At 31.9% G+C, this 23530-nt stretch overlaps 2 protein-coding genes across 2 annotated transcripts in view; one reads left to right on the forward strand and one right to left on the reverse strand.

Annotated features, from left to right (window-relative positions):
• Positions 1–11259, reverse strand: part of LOC134721381 (uncharacterized) — a 26765-nt gene extending 15506 nt beyond the window's left edge. Inside the window, exons 1-7 of the mRNA XM_063584343.1 lie at positions 11103–11259; positions 9562–9647; positions 8799–8927; positions 6039–6146; positions 2791–2868; positions 2139–2225; positions 177–260 (exon numbers count right to left, since the gene is read on the reverse strand). Of these exons, the coding sequence (XP_063440413.1) occupies positions 177–260; positions 2139–2225; positions 2791–2868; positions 6039–6146; positions 8799–8927; positions 9562–9645 (570 nt within the window). The 5' untranslated portion in view covers positions 9646–9647; positions 11103–11259. The remainder of the gene's footprint in view (positions 1–176; positions 261–2138; positions 2226–2790; positions 2869–6038; positions 6147–8798; positions 8928–9561; positions 9648–11102) is intronic.
• LOC134721382 (divergent protein kinase domain 1C-like) lies at positions 11255–21066 on the forward strand. Its single transcript, XM_063584344.1, has 4 exons — positions 11255–11373; positions 15917–16090; positions 16365–17243; positions 18430–21066. Exons 2-4 carry the CDS (start codon positions 15935–15937, stop codon positions 18664–18666), a joined length of 1272 nt encoding a protein of 423 aa, XP_063440414.1. The 5' UTR covers positions 11255–11373; positions 15917–15934; the 3' UTR covers positions 18667–21066.
• The last annotated feature ends 2464 nt before the right edge of the window (positions 21067–23530 follow it).

Consider the following 23530-nt stretch of genomic DNA (forward strand, 5'->3'; position numbering starts at 1 on the left):
CTTCATAAAAATATATGATATCTGGTATCCAATTACCATCTTACTTGTTTTTCTTTTTCTGTGTCCTCTAATTATTTTACACAATACATACAGATTCAGAGCATAAGAGGTAAATGAATAAACAATATTACCCAAAAAGATTAAATAAAAAGCCTTCAGAGAAACAAAAATATTACCACTGAAACTTTGATGCCACTTATAATTCTGATGACATCTTCTGTTCCTTTATCCAAAGCCAACTGAAGTAAACTTTTCCCTTCCTAAACATAAAAATAGAAGGTCCTTTTATCAGTTGTCAGTGTGTCATTACATTAAGAAACAAGAAATTACATCCATAGACACCATGCTATTCTTCAACTACAAGGTATCCCAAATCTGCTTCAAATGAACTGTGAAATCGGGATCAAAATCCTTTTAAGGAATTTACATTAAGGAAGCTCAAGGGTCTAAATATTTCAGGAAAAATTTAAACATTTGTTTTTCATTACAAATTTTATTCATTACCTTAAGAAGTTTTTACTTTGTCATATGGTACAAAAATCAATCAGTGTTGGCACCAGAGGACTTTTAATATGTAGATACATTATCATTGAAAAAGCTCAAAATTATGTCCCTTTGGTGCAAACATGCCATTTTTTTGCATTAAAATTCAATATACTTTTTTAACTCATCGGTGACATATATTTTTTATTATAATTTTCAAATAAGCTGTACTTAAACTAAATTATTTTAAAATTTGAGCGATTTCTGTAATTAAGTTTTTTTTTTACTTTAATATTACCTTTATTTCTCCTATTAGTTCAACAGAAAAAAACACCTTTGCAAAAATGTATGCTTCTTTCGAAGGCAAATTGTGAGCGTATATGAACAGTGACCCCATTTTTTTATTTTCTTTTTCTTTACAGTATAAGATATAGTTCATTTATAGAAAATTATAGCGAAATCCTATATAAAGAAAAAAAATTGATTTAGATGCTCGAGCCCCCTTAAAACCTCATGATGAACATGCTTCTATTTGAAAATCATGTAAAACTACCTACTTAAGGGTGATCAGAGAACCAGGAAATTTAGTTAAAAACCCTATTTTGTATATAGTTATATTTTGGCTTTTGACAATGCCATGCTATTCCTCAGACTGTTTAGATTTACACTTACTAGTCAACTGGATATTTAACAATTGAAATTTTAGTCTGTGAATACATGGTTATTCATTAGTTGGAATTGGCTTTGAACTAGTTTTAAGTAATTCTCAGTACTCTTTGATAGTATCTATTTTTATCTTTTTGTTAGGGTTCTTGTGTGCCTAGTGCCAATTTCACACTGACTTTTCTTGTGTGTTCTTATGTTATGTTTGTATACCATTATCAAAGGCAAGGAGAGGGTTGAGCTCTCACCAACTTGCTGAAGTTTAACCCCATAATATTTTCTATGTCACTGTCAAAAGTCAGGAGCCTGTAATTCAGTGGTTGTTGAAGAAATAATTCATGGGAGCTTTAATTTATACTGATTTTACCATGTGTTGGCCACAAGCAACAGAGAGTCTGTCATATTTTTTTTCTATAATACTGTTGGTTTTTTTAGCTTACATTTTGTCATGTCTTTCTATTCTGTGTTCATTTTTCTAACCTTTTTAGGGCTGAAAAGTCTCCTATACTGGTAGTTGCTTAGATCAAAATCATTTTGTTTAAGGAGGATAGTTGTTTAAGGTGTCTCATTGGCAATCATACCAAAGCTACTTATTTTTAGTTCTATAATCAAATAATTATAGTCAAGTGACTAAAAACTTCAAATCAGTTATCCGTCAACCGGGACAACCTTCATTTGATTTGCAAAAGTTAATTATGAACAAGTATAATAACATCTTTTTACTTTCTGTTATATACATCTTTTTTGAACCGCTGGAATTTGTTGTAATGGCACATTCTTTAAGAAATTTGGAAGCAGAAAATCCTTGTTTGAGGCAGTAATTACCAGAACAGAAAGTAGAATAGTGTTGTTAAATCTGGTAGGCAGACGCATCAAAGCATGAACACATAATTTATATTTTAATCCTTTGATCTGATTTTTTTTTATCTAATATTATATGTATTCAAGTCCATCATTCTCTTGACAGTTTTCATACTTACAAACTTATTTACCTTATAAATATCTACTTTACACCACTGATTGACTAATTTCCTTACTGTACTGATATCATCTGTTTCAACAGCATTCCATAAACCTGGCTAAAATTTTAAATTAGTATATATAAAATAATGTTTCACTAAATATTCCTATGGTAAACAATTTCAATTAGCTTATTTATCATTAATCAATTGTCCCCTATTGAATGTAACTTTAAAACAAATACAGCCCACATCTATGTCACTTTTGTCCACACTACAAGCCCCTCTTCTTAAACACTTTTCAGAACAGTAATAATAATATTACAGAAAACAAATACATACTTCCATTACACTGGTGTAAGCATAATAAGAACAATCAGTTTTCAGGTCACAAATAAAGAAACAATATACAAGTAAACTATTTTACCAAAAAAACTCTTTTAACATTAAACTAACACCATTTTAAATATGAAAGCACATTTTCAGGGAGTGTTTGTTAATTTTGCCATTGTTACTCTTATAATGAATAAAAGTATTTCTTTCAAAGAAATTTGTAAGTAAGAAGTTTTACATAGAACAGATGTTATATGTAATTATTACAGAACAAAATTGGATTTTTATATTCAACTTCATAAGTTATTTCCCTCATCATAAGTAAAACAACAAATATATTTAAACTTTTTACCATATATCTTAAGCACAAATCTATGATGTTCTTTGGTAAGCTATTTTGTCGAAGTTTGTCAACTATACTTCTGCCTTCCTATAAACAATATGATAAAGACTTTAAATCAAAATGTGAATGCCTACTTACCATTTCACCAGAAAAAGAAATTTGGCCATACAATACCAGTGGTTTATATTTACATTTTGAAAGGATATGATGAGAAAATTAATAACAAATCCCAACATGCATATAATAGAGTTATATTCGTAAATCTATAAAAAGGTTGTTTATTCTGTTGTCCTTGAGGATATGAGGACATCTTAAGTTATATTGACAGACGGATGCCTAGTGATGACTTGAGACCTACATGACATGTTAGCACATATAAGGGACGACGAATGCCAAGTGACACCTCTAACACATTCTATGTGATCCTGGATACTACTGTGCCTCATGATTACCTTCAGACCTGTAACTTAAGTTTGAGGATCCTCTATAAGATAGTTTCTTCGTGTGTTGCCCTTTAACCCTGGAACAGCTGGTGGCAAATCATACTCATCATAAACATGTACATGTATATACCACATGGGACCAATGCTAGTCTCTCGGCTAGTCTTTAGATGAAGAACCACAATTACTGACCATATAAAAACCAGAACCAAACAAATGACTAAACCTAACGCAAGTACTTCAACAAATTGATAAGGCTGTTGATAACAAAGGCTTGATAAAGTTTCACTTTTATTATAATATAAGTTTGCCCTTTGGGAGTCAGTATCTCAGCTAGGAAAATTTTGCTCCAGGCCCTGTTGACGACACTTGGTATAGTGGGTAGCTAAGCCCCGTGGACATGGACACTCCGCCAATCAACTGGAACACAGAGGGTTCCAAAAAGGGGATGAAGCGATGCTTCATCTCGTAGCAGGGTGCTACGAAAAGGGGTTGAATTGACGGTGGAGAGATGAAAAGTAGTTAATTACTTGGGGATTAGAAGAGAAATTAACCAGTGGGGAATTTCGTAATGGTCATGTATTAATAAAGCACCACTGGGTTGCTGAGAACTGTTCCCACATTCAGCGAAATATTGAAGGTTGTAGTTAGGGGTGGATGGTGGGTGAAATTGAAAACTTATTCCTATAGAGTAAACGTCCTTTGTATTCAACAGCCAAATCAAAAGTGAGAAGCTGGCAGCCTGAAATTGTAACCTGAGAACCTAATCCCTGATATCAGACAGACCAAATTAGGCATGACCTTTGACCTTACAATGGAATCAACTGCCCCATTCATGGAAGAAACCATTCCATCTGAATAAACAACACTTATACTCTCTGCATAAGTTTCAATTTATTCTGTTGTCCTTGAGGATATGACGACATCTTAAGTTATATTGACAGATGGATGCCTAGTGTGACTTGAGACCTACATGACATGTTAGCACATATAAGGGACGACGAATGCCAAGTGACGCCTCTAACACATTCTATGTGATCCTGGATACTACTGTGCCTCATGATTACCTTCAGACCTGTAACTTAAGTTTGAGGATCCTCTATAAGATAGTTTCTTTGTGTGTTGCCCTTTAACCCTGGAACAGCTGGTGGCAAATCATACTCATCATAAACATGTACATGTATATACCACATGGGACCAATGCTAGTCTCTCGGCTAGTCTTTAGATGAAGAACCACAATTACTGACCATATAAAAACCAGAACCAAACAAATGACTAAACCTAACGCAAGTACTTCAACAAATTGATAAGGCTGTTGATAACAAAGGCTTGATAAAGTTTCACTTTTATTATAATATAAGTTTGCCCTTTGGGAGTCAGTATCTCAGCTAGGAAAATTTTGCTCCAGGCCCTGTTGACGACACTTGGTATAGTGGGTAGCCAAGCCCCGTGGACATGGACACTCCGCCAATCAACTGGAACGCAGAGGGTTCCAAAAAGGGGATGAAGCGATGCTTCATCTCGTAGCAGGGTGCTACGAAAAGGGGTTGAATTGACGGTGGAGAGATGAAAAGTAGTTAATTACTTGGGGATTAGAAGAGAAATTAACCAGTGGCGAATTTCGTAATGGTCCAAAAATCAGATGTGAAACAGCTGAGTGACCCCAAAGGAATTGAATAGGAATGTGGTTGTAAGGGGATGGACTTAAATTGAACACCTTGGACACCTTCAATACTTCACTGATAATAAAGATAGAAATAATTAACTATGCATTTAATTATATGAATCAGTTTTAAAAATAAAACAATCAAATACATGATATATAAATACTCAGATATTTAATATCTACAGGTATGTATTGTAAATGTGCAAATGTACACTATATGGTATAAAATAAGAATAAAAGCAAAATTATTTTACATGGGATATCCCTAATGGAAATATACAAGAATCATGATGATAACTTTTGTTGTGCTTTTTTAATTACATTTTTACTAGTTCTTATATAGCGACAATAACTATTAGACTTCCATCTACCTAATGTTTTAATTAAGTGATCCTCAATATTAGATTTTCCAGCTGTTGTGGCAGCTCCAATTCGAAATGAATGTCCGTTAAAGGACTGGGGATTATATCCACAGATACCCAAAAGATGCTTTAACTTGCTGATGAAAAATTCTCTTTCTAGAGCTTTACCAGATTCGTCAATAAATAAAGCATTATTATTTTGAAATTTAAACATGGTGTTCCTTACAATCAAATAATCATGTAAAGCTGTAAATGGACAACAATCATGATTTAGCTTGTGAAGTTGAATATCAACACCCATCCTGAAAGGGTCAGTCTTAGATTGCTTAAAAATCTATAAAAAGGTTGAATATGTTTTATAAACTTGAATGACATAGTTTTACTGAAAATCAATGGTGACAAACTTCTCCTTGAAGTTTCTTCAGAGTGAAGTCAGGTATCCTAGGACCAGATGTCACTTACTTCACCTAGTGTGGTGACCCCTGGGTCTTGTAGTTAAGGTCATTGCATAATGAAAAGCTATTGATGAATAAGAGTACCAAAAGACAATGGTTTAACTGCAGTACAATTCAGAAGTATTTGGTATTAAAGATAAAGGATTTTCTTTTTAAAGAAAGTCCATGTACTCAAGTTCTACAAGCGGTAGATTTTCACTGGCTACCTTTGAAAGCCCTGCATTTAATTTTTCCTATGTGTAACAGATTAGGTTTCAAAGATTTCATTTTGTTTCAAGTTACCAATAAATTGTACATGTATGTAAAATTATTAACAATTCTTGTCAACTAACCTTGTTTCTAACAAATACATCAGCATTACATCTAAGGAATGATTCTACAACATCAGGGTGTACAAAGTCAGCATCATACAGATATTGGTGAAAAGCTGTACTGCCATCCTATAAAACATATATATTAATACATTTCATGCATGTTTCAACATTCATCAGACTTTATACGATCGCAGAGGTTGAACCCTGAACAGTTGGGGCAATTAAGGACACAACATTCAAGCTGGATACAGCTCTGAATTTTGATTGTGATTGAATAATTGACACACCATAGGTTTCTGACACAGAATGAATGTGGTCTAATGAACTTTATAAACATTTTTTTTTGCAATTCACTATGCTACACAATGTACCTCCCTTTCCCTTCTTCCGAAAATTATTTCAATTAAATTTCTAATCAAGTTTACAACAATAAATACTACTAATATTAAATGACTGACATACAGTCATGGTTAAAATTTTGTCATCAGTATCAACATATTAAAATTTGAAAAGCTTAGATTAAATGGTTCATGAGTAAATGCAACAACGTGAACGGAAACGCCATTTTACGATCTTTCAAGAACCATAACTCCTGAACGGTAAAAGTCAAAATCATCATAATTGAACTTGACCTCTATTTTGTCATCAGTAACAACATATTAAAATTTGAAAAGCTTTGGTTGAATGGTTCATGAGAAAATGCACGGACACGACCAGAAACACCATTTTTCAATCTTTCAAGAACCATAACTCCTGAACAGTAAAAGTCAAAATCGTCATTATTGAACTTGACCTCCATTTTGTCATCAGTAACAACATATTAAAATTTGGGAAGCTTTGGTAGAAAAGTTCATGCGTAAATGAACGGACACAACTGGAAACGTCATTTTACAATCTTTCAAGAACCATTACTCCTAAACGGTAAAAGTCAAAATCGCCATTATTGAACTTGACCTCTATTTTGTCATCAGTAACAACATAATAAAATTTGAAAAGCTTTGGTTGAATGGTTCCTGAGAAAATGCACGGACACGACTGGAAACACCATTTTTCAATCTTTCAAGAACCATAACTCCTGAACGGTAAAGTCAAAATCGCCATTATTGAACTTGACTTTCATTTAGTTGTCAGTAACAACATATTAAAATTTTAAAAGCTTTGGTAGAATAGTTTATGCGTAAATGAACGGACACGACTGGAAACATCATTTTACAATCTTTCAAGAACCATTACTCCTAAATGGTAAAAGTCAAAATCGCCATTATTGAACTTGACCTCTATTTTGTCATCAGTAACAATATAATAAAATTTGAAAAGCTTTGGTTGAATGGTTCCTGAGAAAATGCACGGACACGACTGGAAACACCATTTTTCAATCTTTCAAGAACCATAACTCCTGAACGGTAAAGTCAAAATCGCCATTATTGAACTTGACTTTCATTTAGTTGTCAGTAACAACATATTAAAATTTTAAAAGCTTTGGTTGAAAGGTTCATGAGCTAATGCAAGGACAACATTTGATTGCCGCCTGCCCGGCGGCCCGACCGCCCGCTGTACATCCCCAAATCAATAACCGACATTTTTGTCACAAAAATTTCGGTTAAAAAAGCTAATCATCTCAAGACCATCACCACTTCTTAATACATAATTTTTAAGCAGTGTTAGGGAGGTAATCAAACAGATATATATAACAGTATTCTTTAAATGGAATTACCTCCCTTACACTGATTTTAAATTGTCTTAATTGCCTTTAACCAGAAAAATCCTTGTTTTACCCCCTTTTTTGCCCCTATTTGCTAGATGATTTGAGACATGACCCCCGATAACTATCCCTTTGTACTAGTATGGAAACTTGTGGTATAATTTCAAAGTGATTTTTACATTAAACACAAGTTATTGACTGGAAACTATAAAAATGCTTAATTGGGCCCCTTTTTTGGCCCACAACTTATTAAAACTTCTACCAAAAATGCTTCTTTTTTGGCCCACAACTCATTGAAACCTCCCTAGAACCAAGAACCCAAAATCTGTATTCCACCCTTCCCTTTGTTATATGGAACCTAAGTGTGGTACAATATCAGAGAGATCCATACACCATACAGTTAAACACACCAGTTATTGTGCGTAAACTAGAGAAATGCTTGTTTTTGGCCCTTCATTCCTAGACTGTTTGTCCCATAACGCAGAAAATAAATCCCAACCTTCTACTTATGGTATTAAACATTGTGGTACAATTTCAGAACAATTGAAATACTTATACACAACTTATTGTACTGAAACGAGATAAATGCTTGTTTTAAGCCCCTGTTGGTCCCTAATTCCTAAACCATTGGGACCATAACCCCCAAAATCAATCACAAGCTCCCTTTTGTGGTTATAAACATTGTGTTAAAATTTTATGGATTTCTATTTACTTATACTAAAGTTATTATCTGGAAACATTCCATCTTTGAACGACACTGACAATGACGACATGATACATTGTACCAATATCAACCAAAAAAAAAAAAAATTTGCGGTCATATAAAAACTGTTCATATTATTATGTCAAGCTTTTTATCATCCAAAGTTAAAAAGGTTGTGAATAATCATGATAATTGGTTGCCTGAATATGTCCAAAAAGTTAGCATGAAGTTAAAAAATTCTTTGTTATTTGAAATATTCAGGTCAACACATTTAAAATTGGCCGAATCAAACCCTTTTACAAATTTATTATGTACTGGGTTCTCAAATAAGCAGCAATACATGTATGTACTGTGATCAAATCAAAATATTTACCTCATCTTGTTTATTAATATCAACTCCATAATTACTTAAAATGTAAACTAGCTGGGCTCCATCTTGTTGAGATTTAGGTTTACTGTTAAAGGTATCAGTAAGGTGATGGTACAAGTTACAATTGCTGACCTGTAAATAAAAAGTGAACTCTTTTTTATATTATGCTGTTTCATCATTCTCTTGAGTTAAGGGAAAGGTTGAGCACTGACAAACTTGTTTAGTCAGGCAAACTTTTTTTTTATTGCTTTTTTCATAAATCTGGCCATATGGTCTCTCATTTGAATACTTTTTTTAATTTTTGCAGTCTGTGGTGGGCCCTTGTTTCATTGGCAGTCAAACAACATTTTGATAAAATTCTGTATGTTTATACTGTGACTCAAAGTCAGACTAGGAAACTTTTTTTTTGGATATGAGGGATTTTTTTAACATATAGAACTTCCCCTGAATTATTTTTTTTAATCCATCCGATGTGGAAAACATACTGTAAATTTTTGATAAGTTCTAACTTTGACAGATTTCTTGGTTGCATGTGAACTATGAATTTAAGTTTAAAAAAATACCAATGGAAGCTGGCTTATGTTGAGACTTTGTGAAAATCATGAAATCAAATATCCACAAAAGAGCCAGTATTTGATCACTGCATACAATTTGGTTCCCACTTAAATATATGAATCTCTAGTTGACCATTGATAAAGAAACAATTCTTTATCATTTAGTATCTTACTTTTATACATCATGTGCATGTAAATATCCTTTTACTTACTTTTGAAGGTACATTTTTTTCTTCCACAAACAGTTTGCAAAGCAATTGGGAGTCTAAATTCTCAATGGCTTGCACAAAATCCATATCTATAGAAATAAAATAAATGCTAATTAGAATATATGAGATAAATGGACACAAAGAGTTATCTAAACATGAAAGCTCTTATGAATTTTAGTAACTTTGGTCACTATAATAAATTTACGATAAATATATCCAGCCTGCTATTTAGGTTTGTTATAATGATAGAAATCTATTATCCATGTTGGATTATTGTTGATGCAGTTGTATATTCATTTTAAGCGACTATCTACTTATGTGGCTATTGAAATAAATCAAAATATAACGGTCTTACTAAAAGCACTGGAGAGCACCCAGGAAAAGAAAAAGCCCCCGGAGAAAAGAAAAAGCGCCCAGGAGAAGAAATTATTAATATTTTATAACAACAAATGTTTTTCTGAATAAAAAAATAAAAAAAAGAACATTGTTTGTTTTGTCTAAAGAGTGTAGATAGTGTTGTTGCACTTTTACATTTTAGATTTCAAAATTGTATATAAGTAAGTAAATGTAAGCTGTAAAATTAACAAGAGGAAATAGAAGAATCATGCATGGTGAACACTCTTCAAAGTTTTGTGTTTTCTTAATTAAACACACTTTAATTGACATTGAGAGATCGTGGAAGGGTTTCAACATGCCTGTCACTAAGAAAAGTTAACCCCCACTGCTAAAGCAAATATGATATTCTGGCCTTGTGGAATATGCAGTAAAAATTGTAGAATTTATTTTATGAAACCTTCATACTTGTTTTTGTGCTTTATTACAAATGTCTATTATCTGAATTTGCATAATACTTGTTTAAATTTTTTTAAATCGATGTGCATAACTTATTTTTTTCGACACAAAGTTGTTTCATGCCAATGCAATTTCTATATATTTTCCCAGGGTTTTTTTTTTTCTTCCCCTGTGCGCTTTTTTCTTTTCCCCAGACGGTTTTTTCTTCACCGAGGCACTCCCAGGCGCTTTTTAGTAGGACCCAAATATAATATGTGAAAACTGAGGCATAATTTTGAAGGCTGATATACATTTTGTACACTTGATTAACTGGTTTAATTAATTAATCCCACTTTAGATGTATTTCTATTTTCAATTTATAGTTCCAAATATATTTTTGTTTTAAATATTTCTAAGATAACTTTCAAAACGTGATTTACATGAATGTGAAGACTCATTTCAAGAGTGTTATAATATAAACTTCAGATTATTCTCATAGACTTAGTATAAAATGTCATCATTTCACGAGTGTATTTCGACTAGACAACATATATAATCCATCAAGATGACCTCCATAGACAGCCAATTGACTCTTGTACAATATTTACTGTAGACTGTAGCTGTGTTAGTGTGTACTCTGGTGTGTAGTACATGTATAGTCTTAATTATGCAAAAATCAATATTAGACAATAATTAGCCCTAAATAATTATTTTTAAGAACTTTGTCTTGTGTATTGAATATCACCTTGCTCATACAATGTATTAATAATTACTTAAAATCAGCTTAAAACCAGAGATTTTTTAAATTCAACATCATCGGGCACCTGTCAGCATCAGCAACCAAGGGAGACAATTTTTTGTCACATAGACGCTTGATTTTGATTTAAAGATCTCACTCTTGAAAACATTTATTTGACCGTGACATAAAAAATATAAATAAAAACATTAGAGTTATTTCCCATTTATTATTACTCGATGTGGCATTTTTATTTTTATTGAGAGTGTATATCATTTTACCTAATATTCTAAAGATCTTATATATTGGTAAGCCAGCTTATCTTAACAAAAGCACAAGTGACAGCACTTGCAAGCCCTGTCACGGAATAATATAAGTTCCAAAAGGAAAAAATATTCAGGAATATATTATTTCCACAGGAATAAATATTACAGTATATATGTTCCTAACGGAATAAATGGTATAGAATATTTGTTCCAACAGGAACAATAATGTCAATGTTTATAACAAACTTTCCATTGGAACTTCTGTTTGGTGGAACCAGAGACATATTATATGTCTCTGGTGGAACAAATATACGTTGACAGTCTGACATCAAAAACATTTCCTTCACAATTTTTTTTTAATATAGACCACAACGAGGGTTGGTTAAGGGTAGCTGCGGAACCGTAGCTCATAGGTCCTTATGTTATTATTTTATTATTAAATTTAAAATAACAGAAGTACAGTACGTGTAGGGACTTAATTTTATGGATGCCTTAATCCGTCTAGATATCAGACTAGACGGACAGTTGTCCCAGTGTAATAAACACCTGCTGTGCAATATCCAGGTGGAAGGTCGTAAATCAATCTGTACCAGCTTAATTAAAATTTGATTTTACCTGTACAGATATGTTAGTATTTAAGGAGGATAGATATTAATGTAAACTATTGTTTTGTATATTTGAGGAGAAAAAAAATAAAATATAATTTTAAAATAAATATCATGAATAAGGGATCAAGTTTTTTTTATAACTTGAAAATAAAAGAAAAACGATTTTTAACAATGATTGTAAAAAATGTGTTGCCAATTATTTTAATAGTGTTAACTAGTGCCAATAAACTATTTTTATTTGTAAATTGTAAATATTTCACTTTATTTAAAATTTATTTAAAAAAAAAAAAATGTACATGTACCTAAGAGCTACGGTTCCGCAGCTACAATGTAGGTCGAGGGCTGACAGACTTGCTCAGGAAAGATTTTACCTACCATCACTTGTTTGAAGTAACTCAGGCTTCTGTACTGGATTTCTTAAAATTATACCAGTTTAAATTGTACAGGGTGCTATATTCACAGGCGCTTGTTTCTATCCGTGTGAAGACCCACTATTAACGTATATTTACTCGTTGTCAAATTTGAAATATTTATATATACCAACTAAGATCGGTTAGGGCGGTTTATTGGGAAATTTTCCACGCAGTTGTTGTAACATCTTTACTGTCGTCACCTTTGAAATTTTAAAGTCGTGCAAGTTATATTGCAAATTACTATTTTTATCTTTGCAGTCTTAATTAAATAATTTGCATGTGTTCAAAATTTTTTACATTGTACCAATGTCAAAATGTCGTCGTCATGTGTGTTGTTCGAAGACACATTTGGTGTCCACACAATAACTTTAGTTAAAGTGATGAGATCTCTATGAAATTTAATGAGAGATTCAACACCAGAAAAGGTTGGGATGGATTTTAGGGATGATGGTCATCACCCTGTTGGAATTAGGGGTCCAAAAGGGGCCCAAAACAAGCATTTTTCTACTTTCAGTATACATTGTGTATTAACTTGTGTATAAGTATTTCAATTGCTCAGAAATTGTACCATAATGTTTATTAATACAAGTAGAAGGTTTGGATTCATTTTAGGGGTTATGGTGCCAACAGTTTTGGAAAGAGCCAAAAAGGGGCCAAAAACTAGCATTTTTGTAGTTTCTGGACATTTACTTGTGTGTAATTGTATGGATCTCTCTAACATTGTACCACAAGGATCTATACCACTAAAGGAAGGCTGTGATTGAGTTTGGGGATAATTGCCCAATTTATACAGGAATTAGAAACCAAAAAGGGGCCTAACACAAGCATTTTTCTAGTTTCCATACAATGACTCGTGTTTAAGAATATGGATCTCTCTGAAATCGTATAACAAGGTTTTATACTTCAAAGGAAAGGCTGGGTTTAAGTGTGGGGTAATTGCTCCAAAGGGGGTTCAAAAAGTTTGTTTTTTTTTAATTTTCAACATGTTCAAGAATACTCTTTAATTGCACAGTGTTGCAATAGATTGGTAAGATCTTGACATTTATTGTGTCAGAAACCTATACTTTGTAAAAAAATTGATCACAATCCAAATTCAGACAGAATTAAGCTTGAATATTGTGTCAAAATTTGCAACAACTGTTTAGGGTTCAACCTCTTCAGTAGTATCAGGCTGTTATTTATTCTAATGATGTACTGCTACACCACTGTACAAGGCTATAGGAAGGTTGGTTTGCCTTCAAACTACATTTTTTTTAGTATAAACCACCACATTCTGTATGTGCCTGTTCCAAATCAGGGGCCTGTAATTCAGTGGTTGTTGTTCATGTTGTTTGTTGCTGTATATCATAATTGTTTTTCATTCATTATTTTATATTCAAAATTTGGTGACTATGTGGATCGCATCTATCCCATAGAATTGGAGATAAAGGATACTACAGATACAGTTAAGTCGGCTTCATATCTTGACTTACATCTAGAAATTGACAATGAGGGTCGGTTGAAGACAAAACTTTACGACAAAAGAGATGATTTCAGCTTTCCAATTGTGAACTTTCCATTTCTAAGTAGCAACATTCCAGCAGCACCTGCATACGGGGTATATATATCCCAATTGATACGATATTCCCGTGCTTGCATTTCCTATCATGATTTTCTTGATAGAGGGTTACTGCTCACAAGGAAGCTATTAAACCAAGAGTTCCAAATGGTGAAGTTGAAATCATCCCTTCATAAATTTTACTGACGCCATCACGAGTTGGTTGACCGTTATGGAATAACCGTTTCACAAATGATATCGGATATGTTCCTTACGTCGTAACTACAATCCCCTTCCCTTACATGAATTTGACCTACCGAATTAGACTATTTACAGGATTTGTAATCACATAAGCAACACGACGGGTGCCGCATGTGGAGCAGAATCTGCTTACCCTTCCGGAGCACCTGAGATCACCCCTAGTTTTTGGTGGGGTTCGTGTTGTTTATTCTTTAGTTTTCTATGGTGTGTCATGTGTACTATTGTTTTTCTGTTTGTCTTTTTCATTTTTAGCCATGGCGTTGTCAGTTTGTTTTAGATTTACGAGTTTGACTGTCCCTTTGGTGTCTTTCGTCCCTCTTTTGTACATAAATCAGGCTGTTTAGTTTTCTTGTTTAAATTGTTAAACATATAAAATTTTGGTGCCAAAAAAATCTCACCTCACTGCAAGTTTTGGACAACCCTAATACCAGTTTGCAAAATAATTGGGTAGACTTTGTAAGATGTAACTTAAATACAATCCAGATATTTTTGTTCAAATCCTGCAATAGTTTTGATAGTGAGATATTTGGGGAAGATTTTATTTGGGAGGAGAGGATTCATATAAGATAGCTCATGTCTTCAGGATAGCATCTTTATTTCCTGTCTGGTTTTCTTGAAGGATATTTTTTTTAATCAATCTTTAGATCTTTTAGTTGATCAGCTAATAAAAATTAATCAGAAAAATTGATGATCTATTTTTTGTAAAGTATCTTAAAATTGCCTGTTTTCAGGTTGGTTTGTATGAACATGCTCTTGAAATTTACTTGAAACTTACTTGAAATTTCTTTCATCTAAAACACAATAATTACAGTATAATTAAAGTAATTTATTTTTTCAGTAAATTTTTTTTCTACATCAAGATAGAAACCTCACTAGTAAAAGCTAATGAATAATTAAAAGACAAATTATACAGAATAAGTCAATGTAAGTGCTGAAAATCTATAGACAAAATCAATATCATGTATTCCAATAATAGACAATTTAAACACAGATATACCTATGTGCTAAGAGATGTGGACCTTAGTTTATAATTGGAAACAAAGTGGACTTTAGTTTATAATTGGAAACAAAGTGGACTCTAGTTTATAATTGGAAACAAAGTGGACTTTAGTTTATAATTGGAAACAAAGTGGACTCTAGTTTATAATTTGAAACAAAGTTTTATCATTGTCCTTTTATTAACTTTGCCACTTCTGAGACTTTGATCAGTAAATTTTACCTAGTACATGTACATAAATAAGCATATATGTTCTTGACAAGTTGTTTGACATTTGTGAGCATGGCCATGAAAAGAAATATTAAAAGATGTAGTAAGACAATGTGGCTGTTAAAGGGCTGAAGTATTATTCCAAGCTCTTGTCATTTTACAAGAAACAAAATCGATTTCATTAAAGTTTATATTTGTTTCAATTAATTTGAAGAAAAAAAAATATTGTCAAGCAACTACAGACTGGAAAATGTATAAATCAATTTAGACTTGGTGATAAAAATTTAAATTATTGATGGATTTCTATTAAGGAAGCTTTTTATTTTGAGATTGTATTTTAGAGTTTATATGCTGAGCCTGCTCATTTCAGTTATCAGATCTGTTGAGCATCATCATTGTCTTATTTCAGTTAGACTTTATACAATAGCTATATTTTTTATTGTTTCATTGACTTTTCAGTTGCTATATAGTTGCAACACAGGTTGAAGAAAACAGAAGTCTTCATGTTAGCTGTTAACATAGTTATTCTGAAATACATATAATGATATATCTTTTGCAGATTTGGAGACCATGCAGAATGAGAATAATAAGATGTAGGTTAAACCGACTGATCAAGACATCCATTTGTGCCACATTACTTATTTCCTTGGTCTATGTTATAAGTCTTGTAGTGATAACAGTAAAGGAAAATCAATGTTCAAATGAGGAGTCACTGCATTTCATAGAAGATCTTGTAAGTATATTTTATATTGGTTAGACAATATTACTAAATATGCTGCTATTTCTTGGTCAAGGATAAGTTATCATAATAAACCAGTTATAGTGACTTTTTAAATGCAATACGGCAATGTAAAAGTAGTTTTCACACTGAAAATTTATTCAGATGAGTCCAGTCATTCAATCTATTAAATTTGAAAAATGTTCAATGAAATGATAAAGCAGCTATTGACTTATTGTTTACTTTTATTGCTGAAGACTTAGATTAAATTATCGTTTATGAATTACAGTGTGAGGACTACAAAAGTAATAGAATTGAAGGCAGATTATGTGAAGCAATCTGTGAGTCTAAAGACATTATATTCCAAAAATGTGCAAACTACAGAGGAGGGAAGGTAGTTCTGCTCGCACAATGTAATGGAAGGTGTCAGGAAGGCAAAAATGTGAAGGCTGTAATCAAAACCAAAAGGTGGGAGGGACATCATTTTGAACCATTGAATTTAGGTACACATGGTAATAAAAGTCTGACTGCAGATAGTTTAAACATTGCAAAAACTTTGATGAATGATCTTATTTATTCTACAACAAAAGTAAACATTGGAAGTATCAAAGACATTTTTGAAAAACTATGGGAAATGGATTTCACCTCTTTTGTGAAGAGTGCCAGATACCCTGGTGCTGACAATGTTGTCATAGAAAGCTTATGGAAACTATTGAACCAAGATGAATACTTGTTCATGTCGGTAAATAAGGATAGTCATTTTATTCCAAAGATCTATGGAACATGTGGAGGAGTTTATGTGACGGAGTATGCTCCATCAGGTGAAAATCTCAATTCATCTCCAAGCATTTTTACTGCTAAGAAAGGAGGCTGGGTTGAACGTGCAAGCATAGCATTGCAAATTTTAGACATTTGTCAGTCATTAGACATAGATTTTCATGAACCTTTACATTTTTGTGATGTAAAGGAAGAAAACTTTGGATTAGATTCTAAAAAGCAAGTAAAAATAATTGATACTGACTCTTTATTTTACGACACATCAATGATGAAAGATTTAGGAGATCCAAAATGTAAAAGCCACCAAGAATGTGATTTCTTTGATTGTCGAGGATGGTGTGATTTAGAGAAAGAAAAGTGTGTTCCTAAGAGAACCAATAATAATTTACAGGTAATAAATAAGAAAAATTGAAGTGATACTTTAACACTACATTGTATATTGTGAATACCCTGAAAGAAAAGAGGAGGTGTGCATAAATAGTATTATATGTTAAAGATTCTGAGAAAATTTCTATACATTTATATTCAGTATTAGAATTTAAGGAGGAGTTGCAGATACCACATTTCTCTGAAGCAACTTATAAGAAAAAGTTGTATTGACTTTTCTACACCTACATTAATTCATACATCCATGATAAGCTTCAAAACTATCATCAGAAAATTAAGCTTTCATACACAATTTTGATAACAATACTTCTCCAATCTAGCTCTGATTTTGGAAAACATGTATTTAATTCAAGTAAGTTTTTTTCAAGAAATTTAAGCCAACACTTCACAGGCTGAATATTTATGCATGTACATTGTACATGTATGATGTATGTAAAAGAAAAGATAACCTACCTACTAGATATTACTTCTTAGTGTTTAAATTTCTCACACCTCTTTTTTCTATGGTCTTTAGCTATATAGGGATATGGGAATTCTGATTGCTGTGCAAACAAATTTAAGGACATAAGGATATAAAACATAAACATTATGAATCAGAAAAACTATTGATTTCTAACACTCTCATTAGCTAAGTATATTTGTGTCATATTTGTAATATCCAATTGATTATTGCAACCTTAACTTTACTATTGTTGATCATGTAAATCTATTACATTGTACTTCAACTTAAATAAAACAGCTTTGAAGTGGGTGGTAAAGGGTTATTTCTTATAATTATGTCTTATTTCACGTTTTTTTCGTACAAGCAACCCCCCCTTTACCACCCTCTTTGAATATGTGCTGTAAACTAATACAATATATTTTATTACACAAGTGGGTGTACATATGTATATGAAGAAATAATTTGAAAAGAAAATATCAGCAATGGTAAATGTACAAATGTACATGTTTATAATTGGTTATATTGTAATACATGAGTTTGTTATACTAGTATTGGAGGTTGTGTGAATATTGCAAAAAGATTATCTGTATGGCACCTAGGCTATTATAAAATACCCTAATATGGACATCTGTATTTCAACACTTTGTACTATTTTGGCATTTGCTAAGGTAACCATTTGCAAATGAGGAGTCTGATTATTTCTTTTAACAATGTTTAATGTAACTCGAAGAGCTATTTTTTCTTTCAGAATGTTTGTGAAGACGTTTTTATTCCCAGAGCACACAACTTTTACACAGGACTTCTGTTCTACCCACCAAAAGAAATTGCTGCTGAACTTAAACAACTATTAGAAGATTGTGCTTATCCAAATAAAAATAAAGGTGAAATAGTAAGGACTCCAACACCCACAGAAGTCTTCTGGAAATTAGTAACATTATTAAAAAGAAGTAAACATTTGACAAAACAGAATAGAAAAAATAGCTGATAAGCATCAACAGAAGCAAAACAGAGTTCAGATCTTTATTTATGAGTATAGTTCATTCATTTTGTGAGAGAATTGTGTGTATATCCCTTAATTAACTGCATGTAGTGCAAATGTATGTAAGTTTGATATTTATACATAATTTTTTTTTTATAAATCTAATGTTTATGTTTATTTAGTCTTCCAAGTTTTTTTAAAAATTTATATACATGTACTATGAAATTATTTTATTGCAGTATACATAATAATTTCAAATAATTTCACCACTCTTATTGGTTATGTTCAGATATTTTTAATAAATCAGTCATATTGTAAGCATTACTATATACATGATACAAGAAGGTCTGCAATTGTTTAGAATCTCTATTTTTTATTCCAGGAATTCTTTAAATTAAATTGGAACTTCAATATTTACATTTTAATATCTGTTCATCCATAAATTACACTTACTGATTATATATAATTAAGGTTTGTTCAATGTTTTAGAATCTAAATAAATGCTTAAATCTTCAAATTTTGAAACAGAGCGGCAATTTATGTGAAACACTGTTTGCACAAATAAAGTAAAAAGAAAAATAATTGATTTATTGTACTATATAGACTATTTTTACAAATTTCAAATATTTGTTTTGCTTAATTTAATTTTTCAACTAAACCATATAAAGGGAGATAACTGTTATTTTTTTGTAAAGAAATGACTATGAAATGTATTCCTTTCCACAAGTAGCAAGAAAACAAGTTTGAGCTTTTTATTTTCCGAAAAGAATATTATAAGTACTAATTATCTATGTAGAACTGGGTAATTTTTCTCAACTTGCAGCTTAGAAATAGCATGGTGACCTATACTTTTTATTATACTTTTGAAAAAAGCTTTGTAAAAATATATTTTGACAAAGTACATGAAAATTCGGAGGAAATATTTAGTGATGATCCACCTTAAAAGTATGTTTAAATGTCAAGGTCGCAAATTGTGGAAGAGAATTCTTTTAAGACCATCTTTGTTACAATAATTGTAACCAGTTATGCACCTCAGTGCATTGATAAATATAGATTCTTACATTGATACCAGTGGATTATCGGATTTATCCAATCAAGATAGTTAAATTATCGAGACTGAATAAATCTGATGATTCACGAGTAACTATGTAAGAATCTGTTTCTCTTATGATTAAAAAATTATCTTTTTTTTTAAACGAAAATCCCCTTCAGGTGCCTTTCACATTCCACGAAGTTGTCAATTTTATTAACACCTGTTGGCATATTTTTATTCATCCAGTTAGCTAAAAAGGTTATGACCCTTAAAATTATCCAATGATCTTTCGAGATCACCGACAACCACACGTTGATTAAATTTTTTTTATACAATGGTTCGGAAAGGGAATGGGATAAATTTCCATAGAATTAGACATGTACTGCAAATTGTTTGGATATTGCGATTTTTGCATGTTTTATGTAAGAATTTATAATAGTTTTTGTTTTGACTATTTTTATGTGTTGTGAGACCTGAATCAACTACTGCAATGATATTAAATTATTATTTTTTTGCTTAATTTAGTGTATCATAAGAAATTAATGCTCCGATATATGTAATTTGAATAAGCAGATTCCATTCTGTACTAAATGATGTAAAGATGTGTTTTGATGTTTGTGTCTTAATAAGGTTCTTGTTTCTAATTGCTGATTTACAACACTGCAATTCTTATATTTTCTTATATATCGTCATTTGTTTAAAGGCAAAACGATCTGTTAACTTATGAATTCTCTAATAATACTTATGTATATGTAATCACTTGTAACAAGTATATTTTGTTCAGACTTATCCCCTAATTTTACATTCCAGTGTTTAGGTTTACTTTTTTTTTATGCCCCACCTACGATAGTAGAGGGGCATTATGTTTTCTGGTCTGTGCCTCCGTTCGTTCGTCTGTTCGTATGTCCGTTTGTTCGTCCAACTTCAGGTTAAAGTTTTTGGTCAAGGTAGTTTTTAATGAAGCTGAAGTCCAATCAACTTGAAACTAAGTACTCTTGTTGTTTATGATATGATCATTCTTATTTTAAAGCCAAATTAGACTTTTGGCCCCAATTTCACGGTCCATTGGACATAGAAAATGAAAGTGGCAGTTTCAGGTTAAAGATTTTGGTCAAGGTAGTTTTTGATGGAAGCTGATGTCCAATCAACTTGAAACTTAGTAAACTTGTTGCTTATGATATTATCTTTCTTATTTTAAAGCCAAATTACACTTTTAGCCCCAATTTCACGGTCCATTGTACATGGAAAATGATAGTGCGATAGGGTCATCCGTGTACTTAGGACGCATTCTTGTTTTCTATACATTACCAAGTTATTTATAAGACTAAAATATATGGCATATGGATTCATAAGAATTGCAATATACCAGATGATTTTTTGAGGTATGTAATCTTTGTTAAAAATGCATTTTGTTCAAATACTGCATATTGAGTTATTTTTTAATCAGGTTTAGTTTGCTGTTAAGGCCTTTGAAGGAGATGATAGATCTCCCTTATGTTTAATGTTCATATTTTACTGCCTTGTACAATTCATTGACACTTTCAGGGTTAAATGCCTACAGTGAAAATTAAACGCACACAAACTTTGAGATATACAGTGTTGCATGTAAGCAGGCAAGACATTTTAATGTGTCAACTCTTGTTTACTAAATATATAATGACTGCCAGTTTGTATCATAAAGCATAAGTCATCTAAGCTAAATTTTCCTTATCATTATGTTAAATGTTTCACTAGGATTGCAACCTGTTACGTAACTTGTTACTACAAAAATAGAACAGTATAAATTTACAGGTAAAAAGTATAAGAAAAGTGAGAACTGTGGATTCGCTTATTGTCATGGACAAAAAATATTGAAGGTTTGAGGAAAAATTACATAATTTCGTAGATATTTGATTCCATGGTTATTTCCAAGTCTTTATACAAGTCTAAAGTTCATGTGTACTTTGATGGAGTCTAAATTAATTTTTTTACGAAATCCTTGAATATTCATAAAAATCCACAGTAAAGTTGCAAATTTATCAGTATATTGTTTAGATTTTCTTACTTGATATACATTTTTTTCATAAAGCAAGTAATCAATAGTCTGATAATTCAAAAATGCATTGCACAACATAGAATTTTTTGGGGTTTTGGCAATTTTTTTTTATGAAAGTGTTATTTCAATATTGTAGTCAACATATATTCGTTTTGAATCTTTATTGATCTGAATGGCAAGAGCTACTAAATATTGCATTATAGTTTTGATATGGCATAATTGTTGTTTACATAATGTTGTTTTTTTACATGTGATCGTAAAGATTTTAATGGTTATGAAATGTCACAATTATTTTAGATTTGTATAAATTTATCATGTTTTATGTTGATTATACATGTTTATAGTGATAAATGCCGATTTCATGTGATATAATTTTTAAATGGTATAAGGATTTTATTTATATTAAAAGATTTTGTGTAATGTTTTGTCATTCTGATTAGAGTATATGGCATGGAATCAAACACATAAATATTTTATCATATGATAAAGTCATTTTATCATATGCTAAAGTCCTTTTATCACGTGCTAAAGTCATTTTATCATATGCTAAAGTCCTTTTATCACGTGCCCAGAGAGAAGCAACATCTTTCTGTATGAAAACTGACAATCCTAGTCAATTAAGATTGGAGTTGAGCTCACCTGCCATGTGGGTGATTCAAACCCAAAACTTAAGTGTTGACAGACTAGTGATACATTTGTTAAAGTTCTTACACCAATAGACCCCCAAACATATGAACTTTCATATATCTTTTTTCTAATCAACAAATCCTCTGTCAATAACTGTTACTGAGTTGGGTCATATTTATACCCCACGCAACGGGTTGCGGAGGGTATAATGTTTTTGACCCTTCCGTCCGTCAGTCCGTCCGTCAGTCCGTCCATCAGTCCTGTTTCTTGTCATCGCAACTCCTCTCAAACCACACAACAGAATTTCACATACTATGTAGTTGTGCATATCGACGGGAAATTGCGATTCAATTTTTTTCTAGGAGTTTTGCCCCTTTGAACTTATTTCCTTAAATGTACTACTGCAACAGTTTGTCATCGCAACTCCTCTCAAACCACACAACAGAATTTCACGAAACCTTTTCAGATAATAAGGACATACTATGAAGTTGTGCATATCATCGGGAAATTGTGATTCAATTTTTTTTCTAGGAGTTACGCCCCTTTGAACTTATTTACTTTGATGTACTACTGCAACAGTTTGTCATCGCAACTCCTCTCAAACCACACAACAGAATTTCATGAAACCTTTTCAGATAATAAGGACATACTATGTAGTTGTGTATATTGACGGGAAATTGTGATTCAATTTTTTTCTAGGAGTTACGCCCCTTTGAACTTATTTACCTTAATGTTCTACTGCAACAGTTTGTCATCGCAACTCCTCTCAAACCACACAACAGAATTTCACGAAACCTTTTCAGATCATAAGGACATACTATGTAGTTGTGCATATCGACAGGAAATTGTGATTCAATTTTTTTCTAGGAGTAACACCCCTTTGAACTTATTTACTTTAATGTACTACTGCAACTGTTTGTCATCGCAACTTCTCTCAAACCACACAACAGAATTTCACGAAACCTTTTCAGATGATAAGGACATACTATGTAGTTGTGCATATTGACGGGAAATTACGATATTATTTTTTTTTAGGAGTTACGCCCCTTTGAACTTATTTGCTTCAATGTTCTTCTGCAACAGTTTGTTATCGCAACTCCTCTGAAACCACACAACAAAATTTCATGAAATTTTGTAGATAATAAGGGCATACTATTTAGATGTGCATATTGGCA

This window comes from Mytilus trossulus, chromosome 6 (genome assembly GCF_036588685.1).
Source record: "Mytilus trossulus isolate FHL-02 chromosome 6, PNRI_Mtr1.1.1.hap1, whole genome shotgun sequence".
In the NCBI taxonomy this organism is placed as follows: Eukaryota; Metazoa; Mollusca; class Bivalvia; order Mytilida; family Mytilidae; genus Mytilus; species Mytilus trossulus.

What these genes read in the sequence shown, in the direction of transcription:
- LOC134721382 (XM_063584344.1), top strand. Translation starts at nt 15,935, where the DNA reads ATGAGAATAATAAGATGTAGGTTAAACCGACTGATCAAGACATCCATT. An exon ending in TGCATTTCATAGAAGATCTT is followed by an intron (nt 16,091 to 16,364) that starts GTAAGTATATTT and finishes TATGAATTACAG; the next exon opens with TGTGAGGACTACAAAAGTAA. An exon ending in GAACCAATAATAATTTACAG is followed by an intron (nt 17,244 to 18,429) that starts GTAATAAATAAG and finishes TTTTTCTTTCAG; the next exon opens with AATGTTTGTGAAGACGTTTT.